The following is a 26713-nucleotide window of genomic DNA, read 5'->3' as shown; positions in this document are numbered from 1 at the left end:
TTTATTTTTGCCTTCCTTAAATTCAAGAGGGTAGAAATTTATTTGTCATTGTCCAAGCCAAATGGGTTGGATGTAACAGGAGCTGTGCATTGTACTCCCCTCCTGCTACCCAATTACATTTAAGAATGTTCCATACAACACTGGCAAGGCAAGTGGCCAAGGCTGAAACTCTATTCCCAGCTCTTTGTAGCAAATGGTAGGGATAGGGTTCATTGTATTTTCAAAAATTCAAGTCGCCAATTTGAACAGATGACCTTCCTGATCAGAATCTTGCCCTTTTGATACAAATTACCCTTCAGTGTGTACCCAGTTCTGTATTTTCACTACCAAATTCAAATGATTATGCAGTTCAAAACATTCAGTGGAAAAACAATATTCGGAAAAATCAAATTGTAGAAAAACACAAGCGCTGAACTAGTTAAGGAATGGAGAGTAACCTGATCTAAAAGGGCAGCAACAAGGAACTGCAGATGCTGGTTACTATACAACAGGACACAAAGTGCTGGAGTAACTCAGCGGGTCAGGCATTATCTCTGGAAAACATGGATAGGTGACGTTTCGGGTCAGGACCCTTCTTTGTGTGAAGATGGGTATCAAGCCGAAACGTCACCTATCCATGTTCTCCAGAGATGTTGCCTGACCTGCTGAGTTACTCCAGCTCTTTGTGTCCTTCGGTGATCTAAACATACGTTAACTGCAATGATGTGGATATAACTCAGTGTCTTATTCTAAAGGAAATCAGATGAATACTTTAAAGGGAGAATCTCAACAGATGCCCGCCTGCTTGTGGCAAGAAGGTCAGGGAAGGGAAGCAGGGGTCATTGTCAAGGTTGGTCATGGGCAGTTGTGTGCGACAGAAACCTGTGCGCTACGGATTGTTCCCAGGGATGCGCAAAAAAGGTAAATATCAATTGCTGCTTAACTATCCTCTGCTACCATAGGCGGCACGGTGGCGCAGTGGTACAGAGTGACTGCCTTACAGCATCAGAGACGCGGGTTCGATCCAGACTACCGTGCAGGTTTTCCCTAGGTGCTCCACACTCCAAAGACGTACAGGTTTGTACGTTCATTGCCTTCAGTAAAGAAGGGGGTGGGGGGTCGTTGTCAGTGTGGGGGCAGAACAAAGTAGGACGTGACGTGCGATACTTAATAACTTTGTCGGCACCCTTGTGTGGTGGCTCTTTGCATATGCAAAACAAAGAATTACATTGTGACTTGTCACATGTGACAATAAAGTATTTATTCATTCATTCATTCATCATGGGTGGTGTGTGGAAGGACCACAGGCTGGGACGTTGACATTTTGTAAGGGAATGCACTGACTTGGTTGATCCTATAAATGTGGATAACCTCCATTTCCAATTGTATTTATGACACATATTTGGAATAAAGTATATTTTGGGGATAATATAGCAGGGTGATTAGAAAGGATAGGAGAGTGGGACTCATTACATAACTCTTTCAAAGAGTTGTTTTTCTCTTTCAACGCCACTTAGGTCAAACCCTAACATTTGCTGACAATGAAAACCACAGCTGATATTTCAAAAACACATCATCCCTTTCAAGACACCCAAAGGCCCCTTGCATCCAATTCACACAAAGCAAGCTCAGTTGACTGTTGATGACCCACATTTAAGTGATGTTGATTGTGGGAAAAATACCCGTCAGAATACAAGTGAGAAATTCCCTGCTCTTCTAAATATTGCAATGGGATCTAGTTTGTCCACTTGTGAAGAGCCTGTCCAACTTTCATGACCTAATTCACGACCTTTTTTACTCGTGGACATTTTTCATTAGGCTAGAAAAAACGCCCGTGACCTACTTGATGCCGTGAGTACCTATGACTAGCATCACGGCCTACCTACGACCTCCTATGACCTTGTGACGACCATGCTGCGAGTATGAGTCAAGGGCAAACTGGGCAGTTCTCGTGAATTAGGTCGTGAAAGTGGGTCAGGCCCTTAAGTTGTAAGGCCTCCTAGAAAGTTGGCATGGCCAATTGGGTAGCCACTATCCAAGTATCCACTGGATACTTGGACTTGAATCTTCAGAGAGGGATTTGAACTCGAATCTCTATGTGTTAAATTGCTCCATCAGAAATGTCCACTCCACCACCCAGTCACCAAGCAATGTTGGCCACCTATTGCAGCAACTCACCAAGGTTCCTCCAATAACATCTCCCAAACCTCAACCTTTACGAATAGAGGAAGGGCCATTTGGGAAAACTATCTCCTGTGAGTTCTCCTCCAAGTCACACACCACCCTAAGCTGGAAATCTATCATTACCTATTCATTGTTGCCGAGTCCATGAACTCCCTCTCCACCACCACTGTGGGGGGCATTTACACCAGAAGGGCTATACTGGTTCAAGATATGGTTCATTAATACCTCCCCAAGAGCAACAATGGATCAATAAGTGCTGGCCATCCCAGCAATGCCACATTTCACTCCTAATTACAAAAATAACTTTACCTTGACACTTAAGGTTTACATTTTCCACTCCTTTCATTCCTCCTTTATCTCAGATAGTTTAAAGGCTGCAAGACCAGGGATACTGCTCTCCGTGACACCTTGTCCACCCTAGTAAGACTGTCAATGCCTACTTCCCATTAGCTCAAGCTGGATAGCAGCCAAGGTTAGCAATGAAAGAAAAGTATGCCAATGTGCAGTCCAAATCTATGCTTTTGAAGTTAATCAGTGTATCTTAATCTTTTTAATTGATCAGAAACATCACAAACAAATACATTACAAATTTAGTACTATCCATTTTACAACAGCAGGATTACATAACCCCTTGTGGTCACATCTATTCAAGGAAACAGCAAATTCTTTGTCCCGTTCAAACGTTCCAGTTGTCTGGCACATAGTCTGACGCCACAAAGATAAGTACGGTTCTCCCCTGAAGTGGCCTGCTTGAGTTTCTCATAATGTTCCCATGTTGATACAAAACAAACAAGGTATCGGACCAGGAGAGGTCTGCCTGGTCCTGTGAGCCTGCTGTGCTATTCGTTACGAATTCAAAATGATGGCTCAGGTTGAAGGCGCCTCATTAGAGGGTCCGACGAAGGGCCTTCAACGTGAAACATTAAAGTGCCTGTCCCACGAGCATGCGACTGCATGCGGCGAGCGCAACCAAACCGGAAGCGGGGGCCACGCGGAGGTCGAGTGATCCCGTACTAGTTGACGTGATGGCGTACGCCGTCAAGACGCTGCGTACGGCGTCGAGACGCTGCACACGCCCGTCGAGGCAGTGCGTACGGCCTCAATGCGGCTGCGGGCCGGCAGGCCGTTGCCGCGTGGAATTTTTGGACAGTGTCAGTTTTTCGGAGCCCCGCGCGATGTCGGGACCAGCTCCGCACAACTCCATACGGCTCCGGCGACCGAAGAGGGACAAGCCCCGCGAGGCCGTACGGCTCAAGCGACCACTTTAGGTCGCGCTTGCCGCATGCAGTCGCATGCTGGTGTGACAGGCCCTTACTCTGCTTCTTTCTGTATAGATGTTGCCCGACCTGACGAGTGTTTCTAGTATGTTGCGTGTTGCTGAGTCTGAAAGGGAGATGGATCCCGAGGGGCGGAGTATTTCCTCACAGAAGGTGATGAATATCAGGAACGAACGATCAGAGGAAGTGGCAGAAGCAGATACAATATTTGAAAGGCATTTGGACAGTTCATAAGATCATGTGATAGGAATAGAATCTAGCCATTCGGCCCATCAAGTCGACAACATTCAATCAATGGCTGCCCTATCTCTCCCTCCCAACCCCATTCTCCTGCCTTCACCCCATAAGCTCCAACACCTGTACTAATCAAGAATCTATCTTATCTCTGCCGTAAATCTATCCACTGACTGCCTCCACAGTCTTCTCTGGCAAAGAATTCCACAGTTTCGCCACCCTCTGACTAAAGAAATTCCTCCTCATCTCCTTCCTAAAAGAACGTCCAGTAATTCTGAGGCTGTGACCTCTACAGGGAAAGGAAGGGTGTGGAGGGATGCAGGTAAATGGTAAATGCGTAGTTGGGCCTGGTGGAAGCTGGACAAGCTGTGGCGTATGGACATGATTCTCCTGACAAGCACTCCCACTATTCTGTCCTGTAGCTCGCACTGACCTGCAGGTGAGTCCTGACAAAGGACTTCCTCCTTGTCCACTCAAAGTTGTTCCTCATCAGGAAGTAGAGGAGCGTGGATGCGTCTCCTCGGATGGTGCTCAGCTTGGAGTTGCAGCTCTTCAAGATCTCGTAGCACATCGCGGCGCACATATCAGCCCTGCCTTCGAAGAACATGGAGGGAAACTGGAAAAGAGGGAACATTCTTTAGGGATCTGGGGAAGAGCCATGGGGGAGGGAGGGCACATGTCGCCCATAATCTCACTGCGCTGCTGGATCTAACACATTCACAGCAAGTCTGAGCTCTGTCCCTGGAAGACACGATACACTCACAAGGGAGACAAAGCCAGGGCTCGGCCTTTACCTCCTGTCACAGCTCTCAAGAACAGTACGTTTTTAAACATCCCTGACATTCAGGGGAACGTATTAAGTTATGAGAATAATTTTTTAAATATCGATCTAGATGATTAAAGTTACTTTAATCAAAGCAGGTAGTGATAATTAAAACTAAAGCAAAAATAATTCTAAGGACTATTACATAATTCCACCAACCTCCCTCCATCCCCCAATAAGCATGCACAGAGTAAGATGCCACAGTCTAACCAAAGGCATTTAATCCAAAGCCAGGTCTGTTGTTAATGTGAGTGGGTGGCCGGTGGTCAGCACGGCCTCGGTGGGGCCGAAAGGCCTGATTCTGTGCTGCATCTCAATATAACTCAAGGTCCTGATGTTCCAAGAGGTGACATCCCAATTCCAATGCATTGCTGTTAACCCTAACAGACTGGAACTTCTGCCAGAACCAAATCTGATGACTATTAGATTCACAAGGACCAGCCCCGATCTGCCCATTCTCTTAAAGTTCATCCTCTTAACGTGCAGGAGGGCTGAATGGCTTAATGGTGCTTGCTCACCCAACAACGAGCTCCCCCCCCCTCACCCCCAAACCTTGGGAGTCGCTGAGAGGAAACAAATCCGAGAGGGGGGCCATACCTTGTATACCAGGTTCCGCAGAGCGGCAAAGACAGACTTCAGCGCCGTCTCTGACTGGTTGATCCTCACGAAACAGAGATGGACATCAAAAACCTTCTTCATCAGAGCGTTGTGTCCGTGCTCGGCGAGCAGCTGGCCCTGCGGACAAACGCAATGACGTCAAACTGGGCAAGTAGCTGACCAACACACCACATTCTGGAATACCACGGACTCATTTTCTAACTGTGTTTTGCAGTAATGATTTTTGCAGCCTTTCTCTTTTCATTGTCTTGCAGAATTTGTGCGGCATTTATTATTTTTGTGTGTTTCTCTGAGTCTGCAATGCTGCTGGAAACAAGATTTTCATTGTACCTGTATATCAACGTATGCATGAATATGACAATAACCTCGACTTGACCCGATGGCAAGGCTGAGGCGTTCAAGGCTGTTTGTATGGAGCAAATGGCCAGCAATGCTCAGCTGGTTCCAGAGCACAATAAACACCGCATTATTTTTGTGTGTGACACTCTGAGTCTGCAATGTACTGACTGGGCAAATTCAGATTCAGATTTTCAATTTTACCTGTATATCAACGTGTGCATGTACAGATGACAATAACCATCGAGCATTGACCCGTTACATGGCAAACGATTTGAATAAATAATAATAAGTGTCAAGGGGGGGGGGGGGGGGGGGGGGGGGGGGGGGGGGGGTATGGAGCAAATGGCAAGCAATGATCAGCTGGTTCCAGAGCACAATAAACACCGCACTGCTGGAGTTGGTGACACACGTGCGCACACGTACCAGACCGGGCAGGAATTCCTTCCCTGAAGCATGTTTTTGCTTCTGGTGTCTTCCTGTGAGAGTCCATTAGTTTCATAGTGAACATTGATGTCAGCTCATTATTCAAGTTTTATTTAATTCAATGATTTTACAGGCACAAGTTCAAGTCTCTGGAATCCATTAGAAAGACGAGAGGGGATCTTATAGAAACATTTATCATTCTTAAGGGATTGGAGAGGCTAGATGCAGGAAAAATGTTCCCCATGTTGGGGGATTCCACAACCAGGGGTCACAGTTTAAGAATAAGGAATATCCCATTTAGGACTGAGATGAGGAAGAATCTTTTCACCCAGAGAGTTGTAAATCTGTGGAATTCTCTGCCACAGAAAGCAGTGGAGGCCAATTCACTGGATGTTTTCAAGAGAGTTAGATTTAGCTCTTAGAGCTAAAGGAATTAAGGGATATGGGGAAAAAGCAGGAATGGGGTTCAGGTATTGGATGATCAGCCTTGATCATATTGAATAGCGGTGCTGACTCGAAGGGCCGAATGGCCTACTCCTGCACCTAGTTTCTATGTTGGTCATTTTTATTCTGACGATAAAGCTGTTGCCTCACAATGTCAGAGATCCAAGTTCAATCCTGGCCTCTGTCAGTGTCTGTGTGGGGTTTACACATTCTTTCTGTCACAGTGTGGTTCCCCCGAGCGTTGCCGTTTCCTCTCACATCCCAAAGGCATGCGAGAGGGTGGTTTAATTGGCCATGCAAACTGTCCCTAAGAGGGATACAGTTGTGATAGGAATATAGGAAGAGAGGCTGATTGGGTGATGAGCAGTCTTTGATATTGCACTTCATGCTGCCTCGGGAAAGCCGCCAACATAATCAAGGACCATCTTACACCCTGGTCATTCCCTTTTCTCTCCTCTCCTGTCAAGAATAACAGCTTGAAAGCACATACCACCGGATTCAGGAAGAGTTTCTTCCCTGCTGTTTTCAGACTACTGAACGCTTCCTACGACAAGCTAAGGATGCTGTCCTGATTTCCCAACCCACCTCGTTGTAGCCCTTGCACTTTTTATTCTGCACTTGCAGTGTAACTGTTACACTATCGTCAGTATTGAGTTTGTACATTCTCCCAGTGACCGCGTGTGCTCCGTTTCCTCCCACTCTCCAAAGACGGACAGGTGTATAGGTAAATTGGCATCTGTAAATTGTCCCTAGTGTGTAGGAAAATACTAGTGTACAGTGATCACTGGTTGATCTGGACTCAGTGGTCTGAAGTGCTTGTTTCCACGCTGTATCTCTAAGGACTAAAAAGCACTATTATATTTCTGCTTGCACTACCCGTTGTACTTGTGTATGGATACTTGTTTTCACGTAGAGTATAATTTAACTGGATGGCAAGCAAACAAACATTTCACTGTACCTCAGTGCACGTTACAACAATAAACCAATACGAACACCAGGTTGTGTCAATAGGTTCTGCACACTTACAGACACTGTTATTGGATGAGATGGAGGACGTTAATATGAAGCACAGACTGACTAAATGGTCTCCTGTGCTGTAAATTATGACTCCTGTGTGTAATAGAAACATAGAAAATAAGTGCAGGAGTAGGCCATTCGGCCCTTCGAGCCTGCACCGCCATTCAATATGATCACGGCTGATCATCCAACTCAGTATCCTGTACCTGCCTTCTCTCCATACCCTCTGATCCCTTTAGCCACAAGGGCCACATCTAACTCCCTCTTAAATATAGCCAATGAACTGGCCTCAACTACATTCTGTGGCAGAGAATTCCAGAGATTCACCACTCTCTGTGTAAAAAATGTTTTTCTCATCTCAGTCCTAAAAGATTTCCCCATTATCCTTAAACTATGAACCCTTGTTCTGGACTTCCCCAACATTGGGAACAATCTTCCTGCATCTAGCCTGTCCAACCCCTTAAGAATTTTGTAAGTTTCTATAAGATCCCTCCTCAATCTTCTAAATTCTAGCGAGTACAAGCCGAGTCTATCCAGTCTTTCTTCATATGAAAGTCCTGACATCCCAGGAATCAGTCTGGTGAACGTTCTCTGTACTCCCTCTATGGCAAGAATGTCCTTCCTCAGATTAGGAGACCAAAACTGTACGCAATACTCCAGGTGTGGTCTCACCAAGACCCTGTACAATTGCAGTAGAACCTCCCTGCTCCGATACTCAAATGTGTGTGTGTACAAGATAGCAGACAGGATTACTATTGTGCACTGTTAGAGATGGAAATATTAAACTGCAAACACAATCACAAATCAATATACCGATTCCCTATCACTTGGAGTGCCATACCTTAAAGACGTGGGTGAACAAAGACATTATGTCCTGCACAGTCAGACATACTTCTGTCGCGATGTTGGCCTCCAAGAGTGACTGATGAATAACATCAGCGTCAGAATGTCCGTAGCCTAATTAAAGGAATCAAGAGTATTATTACCACATATCATGCGGTATTACTGACACGTGACAAAGCTCCCCCCATAATTAAGCAGTCTGATGCCTTCTATGCTGTTGTGCAAATGCATTACCGTAATGGAGCTTCACAATCTACCCAAAACACTAGCCCTTAGTGAAGATAATGTCACGTTAAACACACAATGTGTTGAGTCTGCTTCACGGGAAGGGCATGGTGGTGACTCTTCCACAACAGCCCCCTTTCACCTTCTCTATCTCTATCTCTCTCTGCCTCGCTCCCTCTGGTGTTTCTCTTACATCCATCCCTGTAGTTTTAGTTTAGTTTAGAGATACAGCTCGGAAACAGGCCCTTCGGCCCACCGAGTCCGCACTGACCAGTGATCCTCGAACATTAACACTATCCTTCACACACTAGGGGCAATTTTACATTTATACCAAGCCAATTAACCTACAAACTTGTACGTCTTTGGAGTGTGGGAGGAAACCGAAGTACTCGGAGAAAACCCACTCGGTCACGGGGAGGACGTACAAACTCCGTACAGACAGCACCCGTAATTGGGATCGAACCCGGGTCTCTGGCGCTGTAAGGCAGCAACTCTACCGCTGCGCCAGCGTGCTGATCTAAGTTCCACATTCACCTCTCTCTCCAGGGGAAGTGCTCTGACTTCCCACATGATTTATTAATGACTATCCTGTACATGGTTATGCCCCTGGTCTGTGGGTCTCCCCACAAATGCTATCTACATCCTCAATCTCATCGAACTCCAGTAACAGTAACCCCAGTAACAGCAACCCCAGTAACAGCTTTTCCTGCCTCTGCTTTCAGGCACCCTCCTCTAGAGAAAAAACACACTACCCACTCGATTTTTACCTTTGTAAAGCATTCTCTCAAACCTCTTCCCCACATTTTACAATCAAATCCGAATTTCGATTATAAGCAAATGTAAAACAGGTTAAAGAAATAAGGCATGAAAGTTGCCTTTGGTTATGGCAATACAGTGCAATTTATTGTATGTCCAACATTTGGTTTCCCTGTAGTCAATTAACCTGGATTTTAGACTCAAGATATATTGTTCTGTAATGGTCTCGGAATGTGCATAGTATAAAATTACGTCAGTCATCCTGATCAGTGGGGTGAATCTGTGGAATTCTTTGCCACAGAAGGCAGTGGAGGCCAATTCAATGGATATTTTTAAGGCATAGATAGATAGTTGTTTGATTAGTACAGGTGTCAGAGGTTATGGGGGGGAAGGCTGGAGGATGGGGGTAGGAGGGAGAGATAGATCAGCATGATTGTGGCAGAGTAGACTTGAGGGGAATGGCTTCACTTAGGGAGAGGCAGGAGAATGGGTCGTTAGGAGGGAGAGAGATAGATCAGCAAGCAATGATGGGCATTTTTCACCACGTGTGCCTGCGTGTGCCTTCTGCCCCGGTGCCTCTGAGAGGTAGAAATGAGAGGGATGCAATGCCCTGATGGTGATGCTGAATAAAGCTTCAATTCGTGCTCTGCTTTCACACTTGCATGGTCTCCATGCTGAGAGCAGTCAAGAGGGCACATTGCAAACAGCAGAAGGAGCACACACAATCCCAAACTACCCCTCCACCGACCCACACACAGTGGAGTCTGCAGGTCCCACTTGGGACTCATTGGTTACCTCAGAACTAAAATATAAGCAAATCCCATGCGAATAGATTGGGTAGATGCACAGTCTCTTGTCCAGAGTAGGGGAATCGAAAACCTAAGGACATAGAGTTAAGGTGAGGAGGGAAGATTTAATAGGAACCTGAGGGGTAACTTTTTCCACACAAAGTGTGGGTGCGTGTATGGAATGAGCTGCCAGAGGAGCTAGTTGAGGCAGGTACTGTCGCAAAGTTTAAGAAACATTTAGACAGGTACATGGATAGGACAGGTTTTGAAGGATATGGGCTAAACACAGGCAGGTGGGACTAGTGTAGAAGGGACACGTTGGCTGGTGTTGGCAAGTTGGGCTGAAGGGACTGCTTCCTCGCTGTATGTCTGCTTCAGATGGTTAGCTTATCCTTTTAAAAACTTGATGTTCCCTCTAAAGCTCTCATATACTGCAACTTCCTGCAGAGTTTATTTTTTCCGACTCATTTTGCTGCTAATTTGAAACCTAGAATGATTATGCACTCCTTGCAACAGCATCAATACTTCAAAGGTGTAAAAGTGGATATATAATTGCAACTTATTTTCAATACTTCTCGATTAGTTTAGAGATACAGCTGAGCAACGATCACCCATTCATAATTCAATCCTACACACTGGGGACAATTTACAGAAGCCAATTAACCTACAAATTTGTGCATCTTTGGAATGTGGGAGGAAACCAGTGCACCCGGTGGAAACCCACACGGTCACAGAGAGAACGTGCAAACTCCTTGCAGGCAGCACCCGATAAAACTGGGTCTATAGTTCTGTATGCAGCAGCTCTACCGCTGCATCACTGTGTACCGCCCGGATGTGGGGAGAGACCGGATGTGGGGATGTGATTATTGTTCCTGTCCAAAACAACTTGCCCCAAGATCAATTCCAGCCCTCTCCTACATTCAGTGTACCCTGAGCGAGAATGGATTTTTCCCCTCGCCTCCACACTAACTGCTGTACACCACAGTTTATCACATTATTGGGGCAGGTTCCATTGGCCAAAGTCAGTTCACTGGACAGGAATTTAGGGGAATACTGGACAGGCCAGGACATTATGTGGTTAATTGTAGTGTAGGAGAGTGGCTGCAGTTCAGACTATAATTTGGATTTTGGTTAAGAGTGAAAGGGCGCGGAATAAAACTGGCTGAGTTAATGTACTCTGGGCTATGAGAGTAAGGAATAATACAACCAAACCCTCGGCAGCAAGGGTGTAATTGCAGAACACAAACCTCTGAAAGGAGTGGCCGCAAGAATAAAACGGGTTGGAAACCTCTGACTTACAGGGATCAGAGTCGTAGCAATAACAAACCAACAATGTAACCTTGCTGTGTCTTACCATTGTCTACAGAAATCCCAAGAACACTGGAAACCTTTCTTACACTGGAAACAGAGATAAGGTTATTTCATTACAAGGATCCTGTCACCGGCAACACAGTCTTTACATGGACCCACATTCCTATTGGCTTTAACAAAAGTATAATTGGAATATAATTTGTGTATACAAAGCCAAATATCAAAAATACTTATTCATGATCACTCCCCCACTTTAAAGAAGTGGTACTTATATTTTTAACGACATTTCACAGATTTGCAAATATCTCAAGGACCATAACGTTTTTGATGTTAGGGTCGTACATACACACACAACACACGCGCGTCACACACACACACACACACACAACACGCGCGTCACACATACACACACACACGGCTAATTGACAAAGTGGCATAAACCTTGCCACACATTCATCGATTATGCCGTGAACTCAGGGCTTATCATTCTGTCGAAAACATGTAACCAAATCAAGGTTTTAATTCTCAACTACTCAGAGAAACAGGATTTTTGTTTTGTTTTTTTAAACAAATGTAACTTGAAATTATCCCCCATCATCTTGCTGAACAAATTTGGTCTGGGGTTATTTTTGTACACCAGTTACATACATTCTGTATTGGCAATGTATCCAACAGCGGCAGCATGTATTTTACTTTCAAAATGCAGTTATTGTATTATGCATGGACCACTATGGTTAGTGGTGCCCTCTGGCAATCAGGCAAGAAAACTGGGGTTAGTAGAATGATGGGCAGCAATGAGCAAAATTAATACAGTCATTGCCTGTGTAGCTGTACATTATTCTGGAGAAAGTAAAAATGTGTCTGCGTTTTTTTTTAAACTTTTCAACCAAACTGTGATATTCTTGATATTCAAAAAAGAAGTAAAAATGAAAATAAATCGTATCACTGCGGAAGAGGCTGGTTAGGTTTTGCAGTGAAAAGCTGTTTGTATAATGTCTGTGTTTACATTTAATAAGAATCCACAACGTGGATTTAGATAAAGGGAATTAATCCCAAAGTGGTCGAGATTGAAACCTGGCAAAGTCCTATAAACCCAAATCTATAAGGGGATTGACAATAGATCACGACAAACCAGCCCCAGTTGTGCTGAGGACACAAAGGGTGAGGGAGCAGAAGAATTGTATTTGGGGCTGGCACAGTGGAGCAGCAGTAGAGTTGCTGCCACAGCGCTAGAGACCCGGGTTCGATCCTGAATAAAGGGGCTGTCTATATGGAGTTTGTACATTCCCCCTGTGACCGCATGGGTTTTCCCCGGGTGCTCCGGTTTCCTCCCATATTCCAAAGACTTGTAGGTTAATTGGCTTCTGCAAATTGTGAATTGTCCTTAGGGTGTAGGATAATGCTAGTATATGGGGTGAGTGTGGACTCAGTGTGGTGAGTGTGTACTCAGTGGGCCAAAGGGCTTGTTGCCGTGCTGTATCTCTAAACTTTAATGGATGAACCAGAAGTCTATGGGGGGGGGGGTTAGGGAGAAATGTGAAAAATTATCTCTTTCATTCGGCAAGCTGACTATAATATGAAGCTTGAACTGAAGCAGACTCGAGTCACACTTTCAAAAGGGAAATCAATTGTTATCTCGGCGTCGTAGAGCTGTATAGCACGGAAACAGGATCTCTGGTTCAGCTCGTCCACGCTGACCAAGCTGCTTCACTGATCTAGATCCACTTGCCTGTGGCCGGTCCATATGCATCTGCACATAGAGGAGTTATGGTGAAGGTGCAGGGAGCCCAGCCAACATTGGACGGACGGCTCTTGCAAAGGGCCAACACATGCACTAATGGCCTGAATGTCATACGAGTCACGCAGCATAGAATCAGGCCCTTCGGCCCAACTGGTCAATGCCGACCAAGACGCCCCATTTAAGTAAGTCCCGTTTACCCGCATTTGACCAAAATCCCCCTCAACCCCCGCCCTATCCCCATTAGTGTGTCACCAGGTTTCATCCTGACCCTCATGCTACCAGAGTGGAATTTGTACATTCTCCCGGTGACAGCATGGGCTTTCCTTCAGCTGCTCTGGATTCCTCCCACATCGCAAAGACGTGGGGGTTTGCAGGTTAATTGGCTGCTGTAACTTACTCTTTAGTGCGGGTGACTGGCAAAAGAATCAAAGGGGATTTGATGGGCATATGCGAGAAAGAAAACCCTGCTGGAATACAGGGAAATTGAGATGGGATCGTAATGGGAATGTTGGGATTGCTCTCTGGGAGCCTACATGAATCTCACGGACACCTCCAGTATTAATTGAGAATATCCTGTTGGCTCAGCAACAGAAATAGTTATTCAGGCAAGGTTTTGTTGATAACATTACGGCCTTGGTAACATGTTACCCAAACAATGATAGAAACTCCTTTAACATGAATATCTATTTCCCAGCAAACAAAAACATTCATCACTACATACTCATCCAATATAAATGATAATGTACGGACCAAACGTTATGATTTGCATCTGTAAAGTTCCAAATAATCAAGTTCCACCTCAGACTCTTGACTTTGAAGATTACAACATCATCTTTTTTGTTTTTTTCTTATTTTTATATTTATTAATTAAAAAAAAACAAAAAGTTTCAGCCAGTAGGGAATGTGGATGTCCATGCCCGTGCTCTGGGGGTGGTGTGCTTATTCTGTGGGAAGGTGGATTTGCATTGAGACCCTTGAGCCTCCCTAGAAGCCACGTGACTTACTGTGGTTAAAAGTGTAAGAGTTATCCAGGCTGCTCAGCTGCTGTAATCTGGCATGCATCATTCCTGCTCTATTGCGAGAAACAGGCAACGTTTGAGCTCTCTTGTCATGTGTAATACTCATGGGTCCTAACCCCTCTTGGTTCCTGCAAGATGGGGAAATGGGACAGAGCAAAGGTTAATGTCAGCACAACGCTGCAAAAGCACTAAGTGTTAGAGAAGCAGTCGTGCTTTACAGCATCTCACACGGCTAAACAGGTTAGTCTACCGTTTCCAATTTTGACTGCACCTGGCCTTGGTAGCCATCATTTAAAATGGAGGTGTCTGCCCTCGCCAGTTTTTGCCAAACAACAGGAAATATTTTGGCTCTCAGAATTTAAGACCGGCGGGGACAGTCGTGCAGATTTGTGTTTGCGATTCGTAATCGAATGCTCAACTCCATTCAGGTGCACGAGACAACGTACAGCTCCAATAGTCACAGCAAGTGCGAGTCAGCAAGCATGATCTCTAGTGATTAAAAGCGAGGAAATTAGCAGCAGCACTAATGCAAATTATTTTTAAAAGGGCCCGCCTGCAATTAAGTGTTTCCACCTGTTACAGAAGTTCCCAAGCAGCACAACAACGACGGCACAAACAACATGGGCGAGCGATGGTGAACACACAACACGCGCAAGCAGCACGTAGCCAGATCTTACCCCAGAAGGGAAGGAGCCATACACATTTACTGTTTGGTTTTAGCGCTTGTCAGAGTGCAGGTGTGAAATGGAAAGAGAAAGTAGAACTCGTGTTAGAAGTAACTGGTGAATTCACTGTTCATACCACCACCCAGAGCTAATTATCACAGACACCAGAACCAGGTTAGTTTGAAAGGGATTACTAGAAAATACAACCAATTGAATAAGAAGATTAAGTCAAAACAGTTGCATAAAATTAACAAAACACCCGTTAGTGTCAGAAGTCAAGCTTCACAATTTTTGAATCACAACAGTGTTTTGAAAAATACTTTCAAACAAATCTATAGCATCCTGTAAAACAAAATAAAATTCACCACACATTAATTTGCATTTGTGTATTTAGGGATTATTAAAAGTGAAAATTGAATATTTCCCATTTATTACAAGATTTATTGGGAATAGATGTCAGTTTTCGCTCAACTAGGAATTTTACACAGATGTCACACCAATATGATGCTGGCTTTGCTCCAGTTTATGACCCAGCTTTTTTACTGTCTTTCAGAAGGTAATTTATGTTTTTGTACATCGTTTGTACCTGTGACGCTGCTGCAAGCAAGATTTTTATTGTAACTGTACCTCACTGTACTTGTGCTTATGACAATAAACTGGACATGACTGTAAAAGTCGGTACAGGTAATAGACATTCCATATTTTATCAATAATCTAAAGTTGCTGTTTAAACCAAAGATGCCCATTCAGCCTCTCAAACTATCAGTCTATCCGATAAACACGGCTAACTGGTGTGGGCAAGTTGGTCGGAGGACCTGTTTCCACACTGGGTGACTCTGTAACTTTATAATTTGTAACTCCTGGTTGCTATGATCTGCCACTCTCCTCCTAACAACCTCACACAATCCCTTGTCGACCCTCATTTTGAAATTTTCAATTGTTTGCCATTTCACATGCTCCAATTATTTTATATAGATGTTGCGTGTTGTTCAAGGTTGTATAACAATCCACCAAGCCTCGGCAAAACTAGAGTAGTTAATTCATTAAATTTCCACGACAGGCTTTTTCTTTCAAACATTTTATTGAAATCGTTGCCCAAAATAAATATTTTCCTGAGTTAAGAGCAGGCTGCAGTTAATACGAGTTTTTAAGTAAATGTCGAATTAATAAATAATTGTTTACACTATGGACTGGCCATGAGTGTCACTGAAGGTGATACTAGCCATTGATTCCATTGAGAGGGAGAATCATCCTATTTGTACCAACTGTGGGATAGAAACATAGAAACATAGAAACATAGAAATTAGGTGCAGGAGTAGGCCATTCGGCCCTTCGAGCCTGCACCGCCATTCAATATGATCATGGCTGATCATCCAACTCAGTATCCCGTACCTGCCTTCTCTCCATACCCCCTGATCCCCTTGGCCACAAGGGCCACATCTAACTCCCTCTTAAATATAGCCAATGAACTGGTCTCAACTACCCTCTGTGGCAGAGAGTTCCAGAGATTCACCACTCTCTGTGTGAAAAAAGTTCTTCTCATCTCGGTTTTAAAGGATTTCCCCCTTATCCTTAAGCTGTGACCCCTTGTCCTGGACTTCCCCAACATCGGGAACAATCTTCCTGCATAGTGTATAGGAAGCTCTGCACTACCAAGAGAGTGCCACACCATCAAAATGTCTTCACCAAGGGAGCGCTGCACTATCTGTAAATGTTTTTGGTGAGAGGTTAAACAGAAAACATATCTAACCCCAGCTGGGTATAAAACCCCATATCCGCAATTTAAAGAGCAGTGAGTTCCCTTCACCCTGAGCCAACATGGCTCTAAAGGAGAATTACTTGCATTACTATTTGAGCCATCTTACTGTGGAAAGTTCGTCTTTGACAACATCCTCAAGAGTACTTAATTGACCGTGAAGCATTATGTGGGGTGTTCTTTGGTTGAGATGATCCTACAGAAATGAACACTAATAACCACTGGAAATACCCACTAGCATCCTAAGAGAAACAAGTATTGACGTTCCCGAATAATGATCAGAATCAGGATCAGTACCTTGCGATGTATCGTTTCCCCATGTAGCGGAACTGATGGAGACAGACTCTGTTGAGAAGGAAGATTTGATATTCAAGATTATTGGTATTTACACCTTCTACAAACCTCATGTAGCACAATGATCCAATGGTTCACCAAAACAAGATTGGATGACAGGTCACAACAACAAATAAATGTTTCCAGTGTTTACTTGTAATAATTATATACTTTTTACTTAATAAATAAATCAGGTTTGATAAAAATTGTGTCTTTCACTGATCTTACTCGAGACTTTAGACACAAAATGCAGGATTAACTCAGTGGGTCAGTCAGCATCTCTGGAGAAAAGGAATAGGTAACGTTTTGGGTCGGAAACCTCCTTCAGGCCCGAAACGTCACCAATTCCTTTTCTCCAGAGGTGCTGCCTGACCCGCTGAGTCACTCCAACATTTTGTGTCTCTCTTCGATGTAAACCAGCATCTGATACTTCCTACACTTACTCAGGACTTTGGTAGATTCAGTGTCAGTAGGAAAATAAATCATCACTAACTTTCAAAAAGAGTTCAGACAGACTTTACATTAAATCATTTGCAGGTCCCATGAAGGAGCATCATCCACAGAGCAAGAAAGAGTACGTGCCAAGGGTTATGGAGAGGAGATAGGAAAATGGAATTAGGAGGCAGAGATCAGCCATGATTGAATGGCAGAGTAGATTAGATGGGTCGAATGGCCTAATTCTACTCCTATAACTTGTTAAATAGAAGGGATGTAGGTCTGATTGTGCTGCTGTTTTTATTAGTTGGTAGAGATGTTAAGGATATTTCTGTAAAGATCCAGAACTCAAGTACACTTACTCTAAGATCGTAAAAAAGTCCATCATCTCGGGAGTAGCAGCTTTGTTCCAGTAGGTAATCAGCGCATCTAGAAAATAAACAAGTAATTTTGCATTATTCTCTCCACCGTAAGAATAAAATTCAAGGAAGTGATCAAAAGGCGGCACAGTGGTGCAGCTGGTAATCACTGTCTCACAGTGCGAGAGACCCGGGTTCGATCCTGACCTTGGGTGCTGTCTGTGTAGAGTCCGTGCCAACCACACACTGGAACACTATCCTGCACAAATTTACTATTTTACCAAGCCAATTAGTCTACAGACCTGTACGTCTTTGGAGTGTGGGAGGAAACCGAAGATATTGGAGCAAACCCATGTGGTACAAACTCTGTACAGACGGAACCTGCAGTCGGGATCGAACCTAGATCTCCTGCGCTGCAAGCGCTATAAGGCAGATACTCTACCGCTGTGCCACCGTGGAAAAGGAAACATTTGGAAGCCCGGGGGGTTATCTGCTGCTGGATTGGGTGGGTTCAGTACATTGGTGGCTTACCGTCAGACATGCTCTTCAGTACGTACAGGAAGCACATGAGGAGACTCCTGATCTCCAACTGCTCCAACTTGTCACAGCGCACGACACAGCTCCCAACACAACCGTGGTTCTGAGAGAGACGGACACACTGGTGAATATCCACTCCCAATCAGCAAAGGACACAGCAATCTTAAGAGCAAGCATCACTTCTTCAACAGAAGAAAGTTTAACCACCCACTGGCTGGGGGATAGGCCATTGAATATATTCATTTTTAACATTTAATATAATGAACATCTCACACCATCATACAACATCAGTAGAACCATCAAACCATGCAATAATCATTACTTTGTTGTATGATGATAATGGAAAAGGTGTCTCATTTATTGTCAGACTGGTGCAAATGTCCATCTGGTTCATTAACGGGAAGGAAACCTTCTGTCTTTTCTCGTCAGAACCAGATGTGGCTTCAGACCCACCAACCTGGTTCACTCTTAAGAGACACAAAAAACTGGAGTTGCTGGAACCTGGAGCTGCGGGAACCCAGCGGGTTATGGGGCGAAACTGTTCTCAGTGATGTCGGGGAGTGAGTTCCAGAATCTACACCCAGCAATGACAGCAACAGATTACACTTCGAAACATGTGAGTGGGCTAGTGAAAGGCAGAATCCGAGAATTTAACATTTTCCAACATTGGAAAAAATCGGGATAAAACTGCAGACCCTCAGAGCTTTTCCAGGATTAGCTACGCATCTGCCCATATTTCACTGCTTTCCATACTTGGCTTGTATGACAGCTGTACAAAATGACAGCCCTGGGCTGAGATCTGCTGGGACACTGGTATTTAGCGGGACTATCTGCCCACCTCTTGCACACAAACAGCAATCCCCACACAAAGCAACACGATAATGGCTAATGATGCAAGAACTGTTGCTATCAACTCCACCTTTGTGACTGAACATGATCCAATGGTGAACTTTATTCTGTTCAAATAAAGGGATTTAAAATGATTTGGTTTAAAATTGTTGGGAGTGACACACGATAGAGGTTCGAGGGTCTAAAACGCTTCATCCTGCCTCCACTTTAAGTGTCACAAGGCAAGTATTTCTAGAGGAACGTATTTGAAATTCTTAACTTACAATAAGGTACATGTCATATCAGGCTCTTTCTAAAGTCACAAACTGTGGTTGGAATTGATATCAATAGTTCAGTTCACGCAAGGACAACCAGATGCAGAAAAGCTCAGTACTTCATGGAACTGGAGAGAAAGGGCAGCATGCAGAATTCTCTCTGGTAGAGCTGGGATGGATAAAACAGAAAAATCCAAGGTAACACATTTCCTCCGTGCAGACTTTGAACTTTCCTCAGTCTCCTGGTTAGTCAGCATTGCCAAAGCCGAGTGCCTTCTTACAAGCCTTTCTCTCTGTTAGTACAATACAATACAATTTATTTGTTGTCATTTGAACCGCATTGAGGTTCAAACGAAATTTGGTTTCTGCAGTCATACAAACAAGTAGAAGAACTAAGACACAACACAATTTACGCAAACATCGATCACAGCGAATCTCCTCCTCACTGTGATGGAAGTAATGGAGGGTCATGGTCTGAGTGCAGGTAGATGGGACTAGGGGAAAATAAGTGTTCGGCACGGACTTGTAGGGCCGAGATGGCCTGTTTCCGTGCTGTAATTGTTATATTGTTATATGGTTATGAGGCAAAGTCTTATCGCTCCCCTGTACTCCCCATTCTCCTCCTGATGTCAGAGTCAAAGCCCCCCGGCGGGCGATGGTAAATAAGTCCTGCAGCCATTAAAGCCGCGCTGGGCGATGCAAGGCCTTGCTCCGGGTCTTGGTGTTGGCGCCCCCAGCGTGCGCTAGCAAGTCCCGCGGCCATTTAAAGCCGCGCGGGGCGATATAAGGCCCCGCTCCAGGTCATCCACAACCCCGCAACTCGGGCGGGAGAAGTCGCCATTGCGGAAGCCCCGAAAAGCGGTCTCCCACCAGGGACCCGCGGGCTCCCGGTGTTACCGTCCAAGGAAGATTTAAAGTTCTTAAAAATGCATCGGGCAAGACCAAGATTAAAGGGCAAGTTTGGGTGTAGCGATAAACCAGTGGCTGAAGGACAAACTGTTCAGCCGCAGGAGTCACCGCCTCAATTGCCCACTTATCTCACCACAAAGGGTTGGGGCTGGCGGTTGGTAGTTCGAGGAACCGCATAACAACCCATGGGAATGTGTAGGAACAAACTGCAGATGCTGGTTGACACCGCAGGCACAAAATGCTGGAGTAACTCAGCGCGACAGGCAGCATTATCTGAAGAAGGACCTCGATCCGAAACGTTACCCATTCATAGAAACATATAAAATAGGTGCAGGAGTAGGCCATTCGGCCCTTCGAGCCTGCACCGCCATTCAATATGATCCTGGCTGATCATCCAACTCAGTATCCTGTACCTGCCTTCTCTCCACACCCCCTGATCCCTTTAGCCACAAGGGCCACATCTAACTCCCTCTTAAATATAGCCAATGAACTGGCCTCAACTACCTTCTGTGGCAGAGAATTCCACAGATTCACCACTCTCTGTGTGAAAAATGTTTTTCTCGTCTCGGTCCTAAAAGATTTCCCCCTTACCCTTAAACTGTGACCCCTTGTTCTGGACTTCCCCAACATTGGGAACAATCTTCCTGCATCTAGCCTGTCCAACCCCTTAAGAATTTTATATGTTTCTATAAGATCCCCTCTCAATCTTCTAAATTCTAGCAAGTACAAGCCGAGTATCCAGTCTTCTATCCATGGAAATGTGTGATGGTTCCTGCCCAGATTATGGTGTGGAATTAAAAGTGTGGAATTCCATTCCTACGACTCGCAAATTGTTCACGGAGATGTTAAAAATCAAGGATTGGGAAAAATGGCCGAGTTCCCGGCTTTTTAAACAATCATGGAGCGAAGATGGAAGGGAGAAAGAAGAGAGCAGCGAAAAAGACAGGAGAGATACAATAACGTTGTACCTTGATCCAGGACAGGGAAAATATCCTTTGCACAGTTTCCAGAGAGGGATAGCCGCCACATGTTCTCAGAGATCTGGAAACTTGCTGCAGTCCCAGGGAAGTTAAAATGAGCCTGACTAGGATAGTGCTAATGTGCGGGGATTGCTCTTCCGTGTGGACTCGGTGGGCCGAAGGGTTTGTTTCCGCGCTGTATCTCTAAACCAAACTGGACGAGCTTGATCCTAACTTTCCCACTTCCCTCCACACCTTAGGTAATCATCCAACTTCATGGGGGAAGGAGGCAAGTGGTTCATCTCTGGCTCCCAGGGCGCCTGCCCATTACCCCTGCTGTTTGAACACCAGCTCAAACTCCCAGATGTTGAGGACCCAACCAAACTGCTGAGTCAATGGGCAGAGTAGGGAACGCTGAGTAATACCACCCTCCCGTAAAGAACCAGGCCATCCGATTGGCACGGCACCACCAACAAATGAGTCTTGCCGTCAAAGGCAAAAGTTAGCAGTTAACAAAAGCTTGGAAGCTCTGACGTTTTTGCATAGCTAGGAGGAGAGACGTTACCTTATCCAGGGAGTTACTCTTCTCTGCGCTCCGTTCAGGGAGACTGGTGCCCGAGTCCGTGCTTATCAGGGAGCCTCTGGAGTCAGCATGTCTCACTGCGTTGATGGATGGAGTGGAGGAACCATGTGGAGAGGCTGTGGATGGAAACACACAGCACATGTCTACTTCATATCTGATCTTTTGAACCCATCAATACCTATTTATGAACAGCAAGCTCCCATAAACAGCCATGAGAGACGGTGTTTCGATGAGGTCGACTGAAGGATATACATTGGTCTGTACTCTAAAGAAGAGCAGGGAGATACTTCCAGACCAAGACTAAGAGAGGCAGATGGCACCTCAGCATTGCAATGAGTGCCACTATTGAACTGCTACACTTAAATTCAAGACGGTGCAGCGGTTTGGGTGGCACACTGGCACAGCTGGGAGAGTCACTGCCTCAGCGCCACAGATCTGGGTTCAATCCCCACATCGGATGCTGTCTAGGTGGAGTTTGCACGTTTTCCCTGTGACCGTGTGTGATCTTTCCGGGCGCTCCAGTTTTCTCCGACATCCCAGAGACGTGCGGGTTTGTTGTTTAAACGGTGTCTGTATATTGCCCCTAGGGTGTAGGGAAGTGTGACCACATGGAACTAGTGTGAACAGATGTAGATAAATGATCTGCTGCACACATCACCCTGCCCCTGACCACTGAACATAGAAAAGAGCCACAGATGCAGGAAATCCTAAATAAAAACCGAAGGTGCTGGAAAGACTCAACATATCGGGCAGCTTCTGTGGAGGGGAAAACCAAATGAACGTTCCAGAGGGAAGACCCATAGTTGAGCTTGCGTCAGTTCCTTACCTGTGCCAGAAATGACACCAAAAACATCCCTGTGAATGCTGTTATCCAGTGAGTTTCCAGATCTCTGTGGAGTTGTGGTGATTGTTCCCGTCTGGAAGCCAAGCAAAGTATCTTCTTTCCTGCCCTGGATGAAAATACAACACGAGTTCATCTCTCCTCTTCCCTCTCTCGTTTGCTGCTTCAGGGCCTGTCCCACTGTACGAGGTAATTCAAGAGTTCTCCCGAGTTTCCCCTGATTCGAACTCGGAGAATTACGGCTCGTAGGTACTAGGGGCTCTCGTGGACCTTTATCAACATGTTGAAAAAACTTCACGAGCTTACCGCGTTTCCCGAGTACCTGCCGTTAGCGTTACAAGCCGCTAAGAGACGACCCGAGCTCCGATGTAGCCGCTATGTACATTCTACGTACTTACCACGAGTTTGTTTTTATTTTAAACTCGGGAGAGCTCTTAAATTACCTTGTACTGTGCGACGGGCCCTCTCCTCTCTCCCCTCCTTTCTCTGTACTTCTCCGTGCTCTATGACGCAGGTACAATCGCAACATTTGCAGGTAATATCGCAACGTTGAAAAACATTTTGACAGGGACATGGGTAGGATAGGTTTAGAGGGATATGGGCAAATGGGACTAGTGTAGATGGGACATGTTGGTTTGTGGAGACAAGTTGGGCCAATGGACCTGTTTCCACACTGTCGGACTCTATGACTTGCTTAAAAGTAAACAACTGCTGTCTGACCTGTTGAGCAATTACAGCTTTTCTTTTCTTTGCAAACCTTTATCCTTCGTGAATCAAAACTCACTGAAAACAACCTGACGGTTCAAGAAATTAACCAGACGTTCCAGACAACGCCAATTTGCTCGGAATCTGCAACCTTAATTTTCCAAACGGATCGAACTTAAATATGGAAATAACTTTCATCCTAAACCTCTCTCGCCTTCAGTTAGACTTTCCTTAAAACTTCCTCTTTGACCTAGCTTTTGGTCAACTGCTATTAAAGTTCTTAATGTGCCTGGGAGTCAATTTTATTCTGCTTACACTCCACAAGTTCCTTCGAATAGTTTAATAGGATTATTGGTTCATTTTAGTTTAGAGATACAGCTCGGAAACAGGCCCTTCGGCCCACCGAGTCCTCACCGGCCAGTGATCCCCGTACACTAGTACTACCCTACATACTAGGGACAATTTCCGATCACATCTCAGACTCGCGACCATGGCAACTCTTGCTCAACATTTGTTTTTATTAATTAACAAAATTAAATCTAACTATCTTATAATCGTTACTACAACAACACTCCCCAATTGCCCAGCTTCACTTCCTATCAGTTCACCTGCATTTATGTCATTGTTCCCTCTGAGAGAAATGTTTTAAAGAATTCCTAAGCTGCAACATTCCTCATGAAACATAGAAAATAGGTGCAGGAGTAGGCCATTCGGCCCTTCGAGCCTGCACCGCCATTCAATATGATCATTGCTGATCATCCAACTCAGTATCCTGTACCTGCCTTCTCTCCATACCCCCTGGTCCCTTTAGCCACAAGGGCCACATCTAACTCCCTCTTAAATATAGCCAATGAACTGGCCTCAACTACCTTCTGTGGCAAAGAATTCCAGAGATTCACCACTCACTGTGTGAAAAGTGTTTTTCTCATCTCGGTCCTAAAACTGGACCCCTTAAACTGTGACCCCTTGTTCTGGACTTCTCCAACATCGGGAACAATCTTCCTGCATCTAGCCTGCCCAACCCCTTAAGAATTTTGTAAGTTTCTATAAGATACCCCCTCAATCTTCAAAATTCACAAACTTTTGAAAGGAGAACAAAGGCTGGACTTCAGGCCAAGCATTACCTACTGAGAGCAAACAACGACAGGCAGAGGAGATGCTACTCACATTGCTGGACTGGTTGATTGGGAATGGTGAGCAGTCTTTGACGTTAATACGTTGAACGTTGTCCAGCAGAAGCCCAAACAGCGGCAAGTACAAAGTGGCGATCCTGGCCTGCTGGCTCTGGGGGAGGGGGAGGAAGATGAGATTTCTAGTCAGTATTTATTCTACAGGTCAAGAGTATCTGTAATCATAGTGTGTTGCAGCTTGCCACAATAAAACCACACTGCAACATGTACACCCTTGTGTAACAGCAGGATGCATTTCTGAATTGAAATAATGCCGCAACATGTAACTGCAAATAGGGAGTGCAGTTCCGTATAAGTGAAATACTCTCTTTAATACAAACACAAAAAGATTAGATGGAAGGCTTGACGGCGCAGTGGTAGAGTACCTAACAGCACCAGAGACCCGGGTTCGATCCTGACCACAGGTGTTTTGTCTCCAGAGATGCTGCCTGTCCCGCTGATTTACTCCAGCATTTTGTGTCTATCTTCGGTTTAAACCAGCATCAGCAATTCCAACCTACAGGCCCGCATGTCTTTGGGATGTGGGAGGGAACAGGAACACCCAGAGGATCCACACAGCCACAGGGAGAACGTGCAAACTTCACACTGATAGCAGCGGGAGGCAATGGGGCAGCGACTCTATCAGCTGCACCAATGTGCTGCCCATTTCAATGAGGCTGGAATGCAGAGATCTTTTATGTTTAAAGGAAGGTTAGAAGAAATGTGATTATGCAGTACAAGATTATGGTGCAAGGCCAGCAGTGGAAAACTCCTTCCAGAGGCAGGAGTTCAAGTACCAGGAGATTCCGATTTAAATTCTTCGGATACAAGTCTAATGCAAGAACTTTTCCTTAAGGAGTGGTTATGATTCAGAAATCACTTCCTCCGAGGGTGGCCAATACACAAACTCTATCTTCAAAAGGGGACTGCGTGGGTTTGAGAAATAATCATTTGCAGGGAAACTGAATTGACAGAATTGCTCTACAAGGGGTCAGGGCAACTAGATGGACCAAAGAGCCTCCTTCAGTCATGTAACACAACTACGAGTTCATCAGCATCTGATGTGCTGTATCCCACATCAGGAGGGCCTGGGAAAAGGAATTAAAATTTTTTAAAAACTGCTGGAAGAACACAACCAGTTTGTGGAAGGAGAATTGTGTAGGAAGGAACTGCAGATGCTAGCTGAAACCGAAGATAGGCACAAAAAGTTGGAGTAATTCAGCGGGTAGGCAGCGTCCAGACTCCAGTCTGAAGAAGGGTCTCGACCCAAAATGTCCCATCTCTCCAGAGACGCTGCCTGTCCCGCTGAGCTACTCCAGCTTTTTGTGTCTATCTGTGGAAAGAGAAAGCAATTTCAGGTCAAAGACCCTTCACCTGGAGACAGGATTCAGCTCGGTAGATCTTTCTCAGCCAACAGGGACACTGGGCTGAATGGCCTCCTCCTAAGCCAAACATTTAAGCAACACTGCAGGAAATTCAGACTAAAGGATTGTTCACCTCAATATGTTAGAAGGTGGAACAGTTCCAGAATATGCCGACTTTACATTTCAACAGGAATCTTGGTTTTTACCTCTGTGCACTGGCTCTTAATACAATGATCAGAAACAGTCAAAGAGAACAAAATCACACACAATCTTTAACTTCAACCAGATCAATGTCCTTCTGTGTATTTTGAAAAGGTTGCAATATTGACCACTTCCACCAGATGGTGATCTTGAGCTGTGAAATAACACTGAATCAAGTTAAGCATTAAGCAAATAAAATGATTAGTTTCCTCGACTAGTTTCACTGACCTCCTGACCTCATTTTACTATCCGTTTGCCTCGTTGTCACCTTCCCCTCAACCAACAATGAATCATTCTACATTTCCATGATCATCGTCTGCTTTACTCTGTCATTTTCACACCTCACCTTCCATATCGCTGGTTTCCCTCTCCCCTGACTCTCAGTAAGTAGAAGGGTCTCGACCCGAAACGACACCCATTCTTTCTCTCCCGAGATGCTGCCTGACCCGCTGAGTTGCTCCAGCATTTTGTGTCTATCTTATGCAATAAAAACAAACTGCTGGAGGAGCCCAGGGGCGAGACCCTTTGTCAGACTGATAGAGTCAAGGTGATGATAGTTGGTAGGATGAGGTGAGGGGAAGGGATGGGGTAAGAGGCGGCAAGTGATCGGTAGATCCAAGTGAGGAAGGGATGATTGGCAGAAGAGTCAGATGGGGGAAAAGAAAGGTGGGCATAATAACCAAGACTGAAGGTGATAAGTGCACAAGACAAATGGGTACAGATTAGTAGAGATACAGCACGGAAACAGGCCCTTCGGTCAACCTAGTCCGCAC

At 45.1% G+C, this 26713-nt stretch overlaps 1 protein-coding gene across 1 annotated transcript in view; it reads right to left on the bottom strand.

The window, feature by feature from the left end:
• Positions 1-26713, bottom strand: part of LOC129697932 (dedicator of cytokinesis protein 9-like) — a 317261-nt gene that overhangs the window by 44915 nt on the left and 245633 nt on the right. The window contains 10 exon segments of the mRNA XM_055636668.1: positions 4108-4290; positions 5095-5232; positions 8180-8295; positions 14007-14074; positions 16740-16787; positions 17573-17639; positions 18101-18227; positions 21643-21776; positions 22487-22610; positions 24374-24490. Of these exon segments, the coding sequence (XP_055492643.1) occupies positions 4108-4290; positions 5095-5232; positions 8180-8295; positions 14007-14074; positions 16740-16787; positions 17573-17639; positions 18101-18227; positions 21643-21776; positions 22487-22610; positions 24374-24490 (1122 nt within the window).

This window comes from Leucoraja erinacea, chromosome 6, assembly GCF_028641065.1.
Source record: "Leucoraja erinacea ecotype New England chromosome 6, Leri_hhj_1, whole genome shotgun sequence".
Lineage (NCBI taxonomy): Eukaryota > Metazoa > Chordata > Chondrichthyes > Rajiformes > Rajidae > Leucoraja > Leucoraja erinaceus.
The sequence above is the reverse complement of the archived record's forward strand: the minus strand, read 5'-3'. Positions and strand labels throughout refer to the sequence as shown.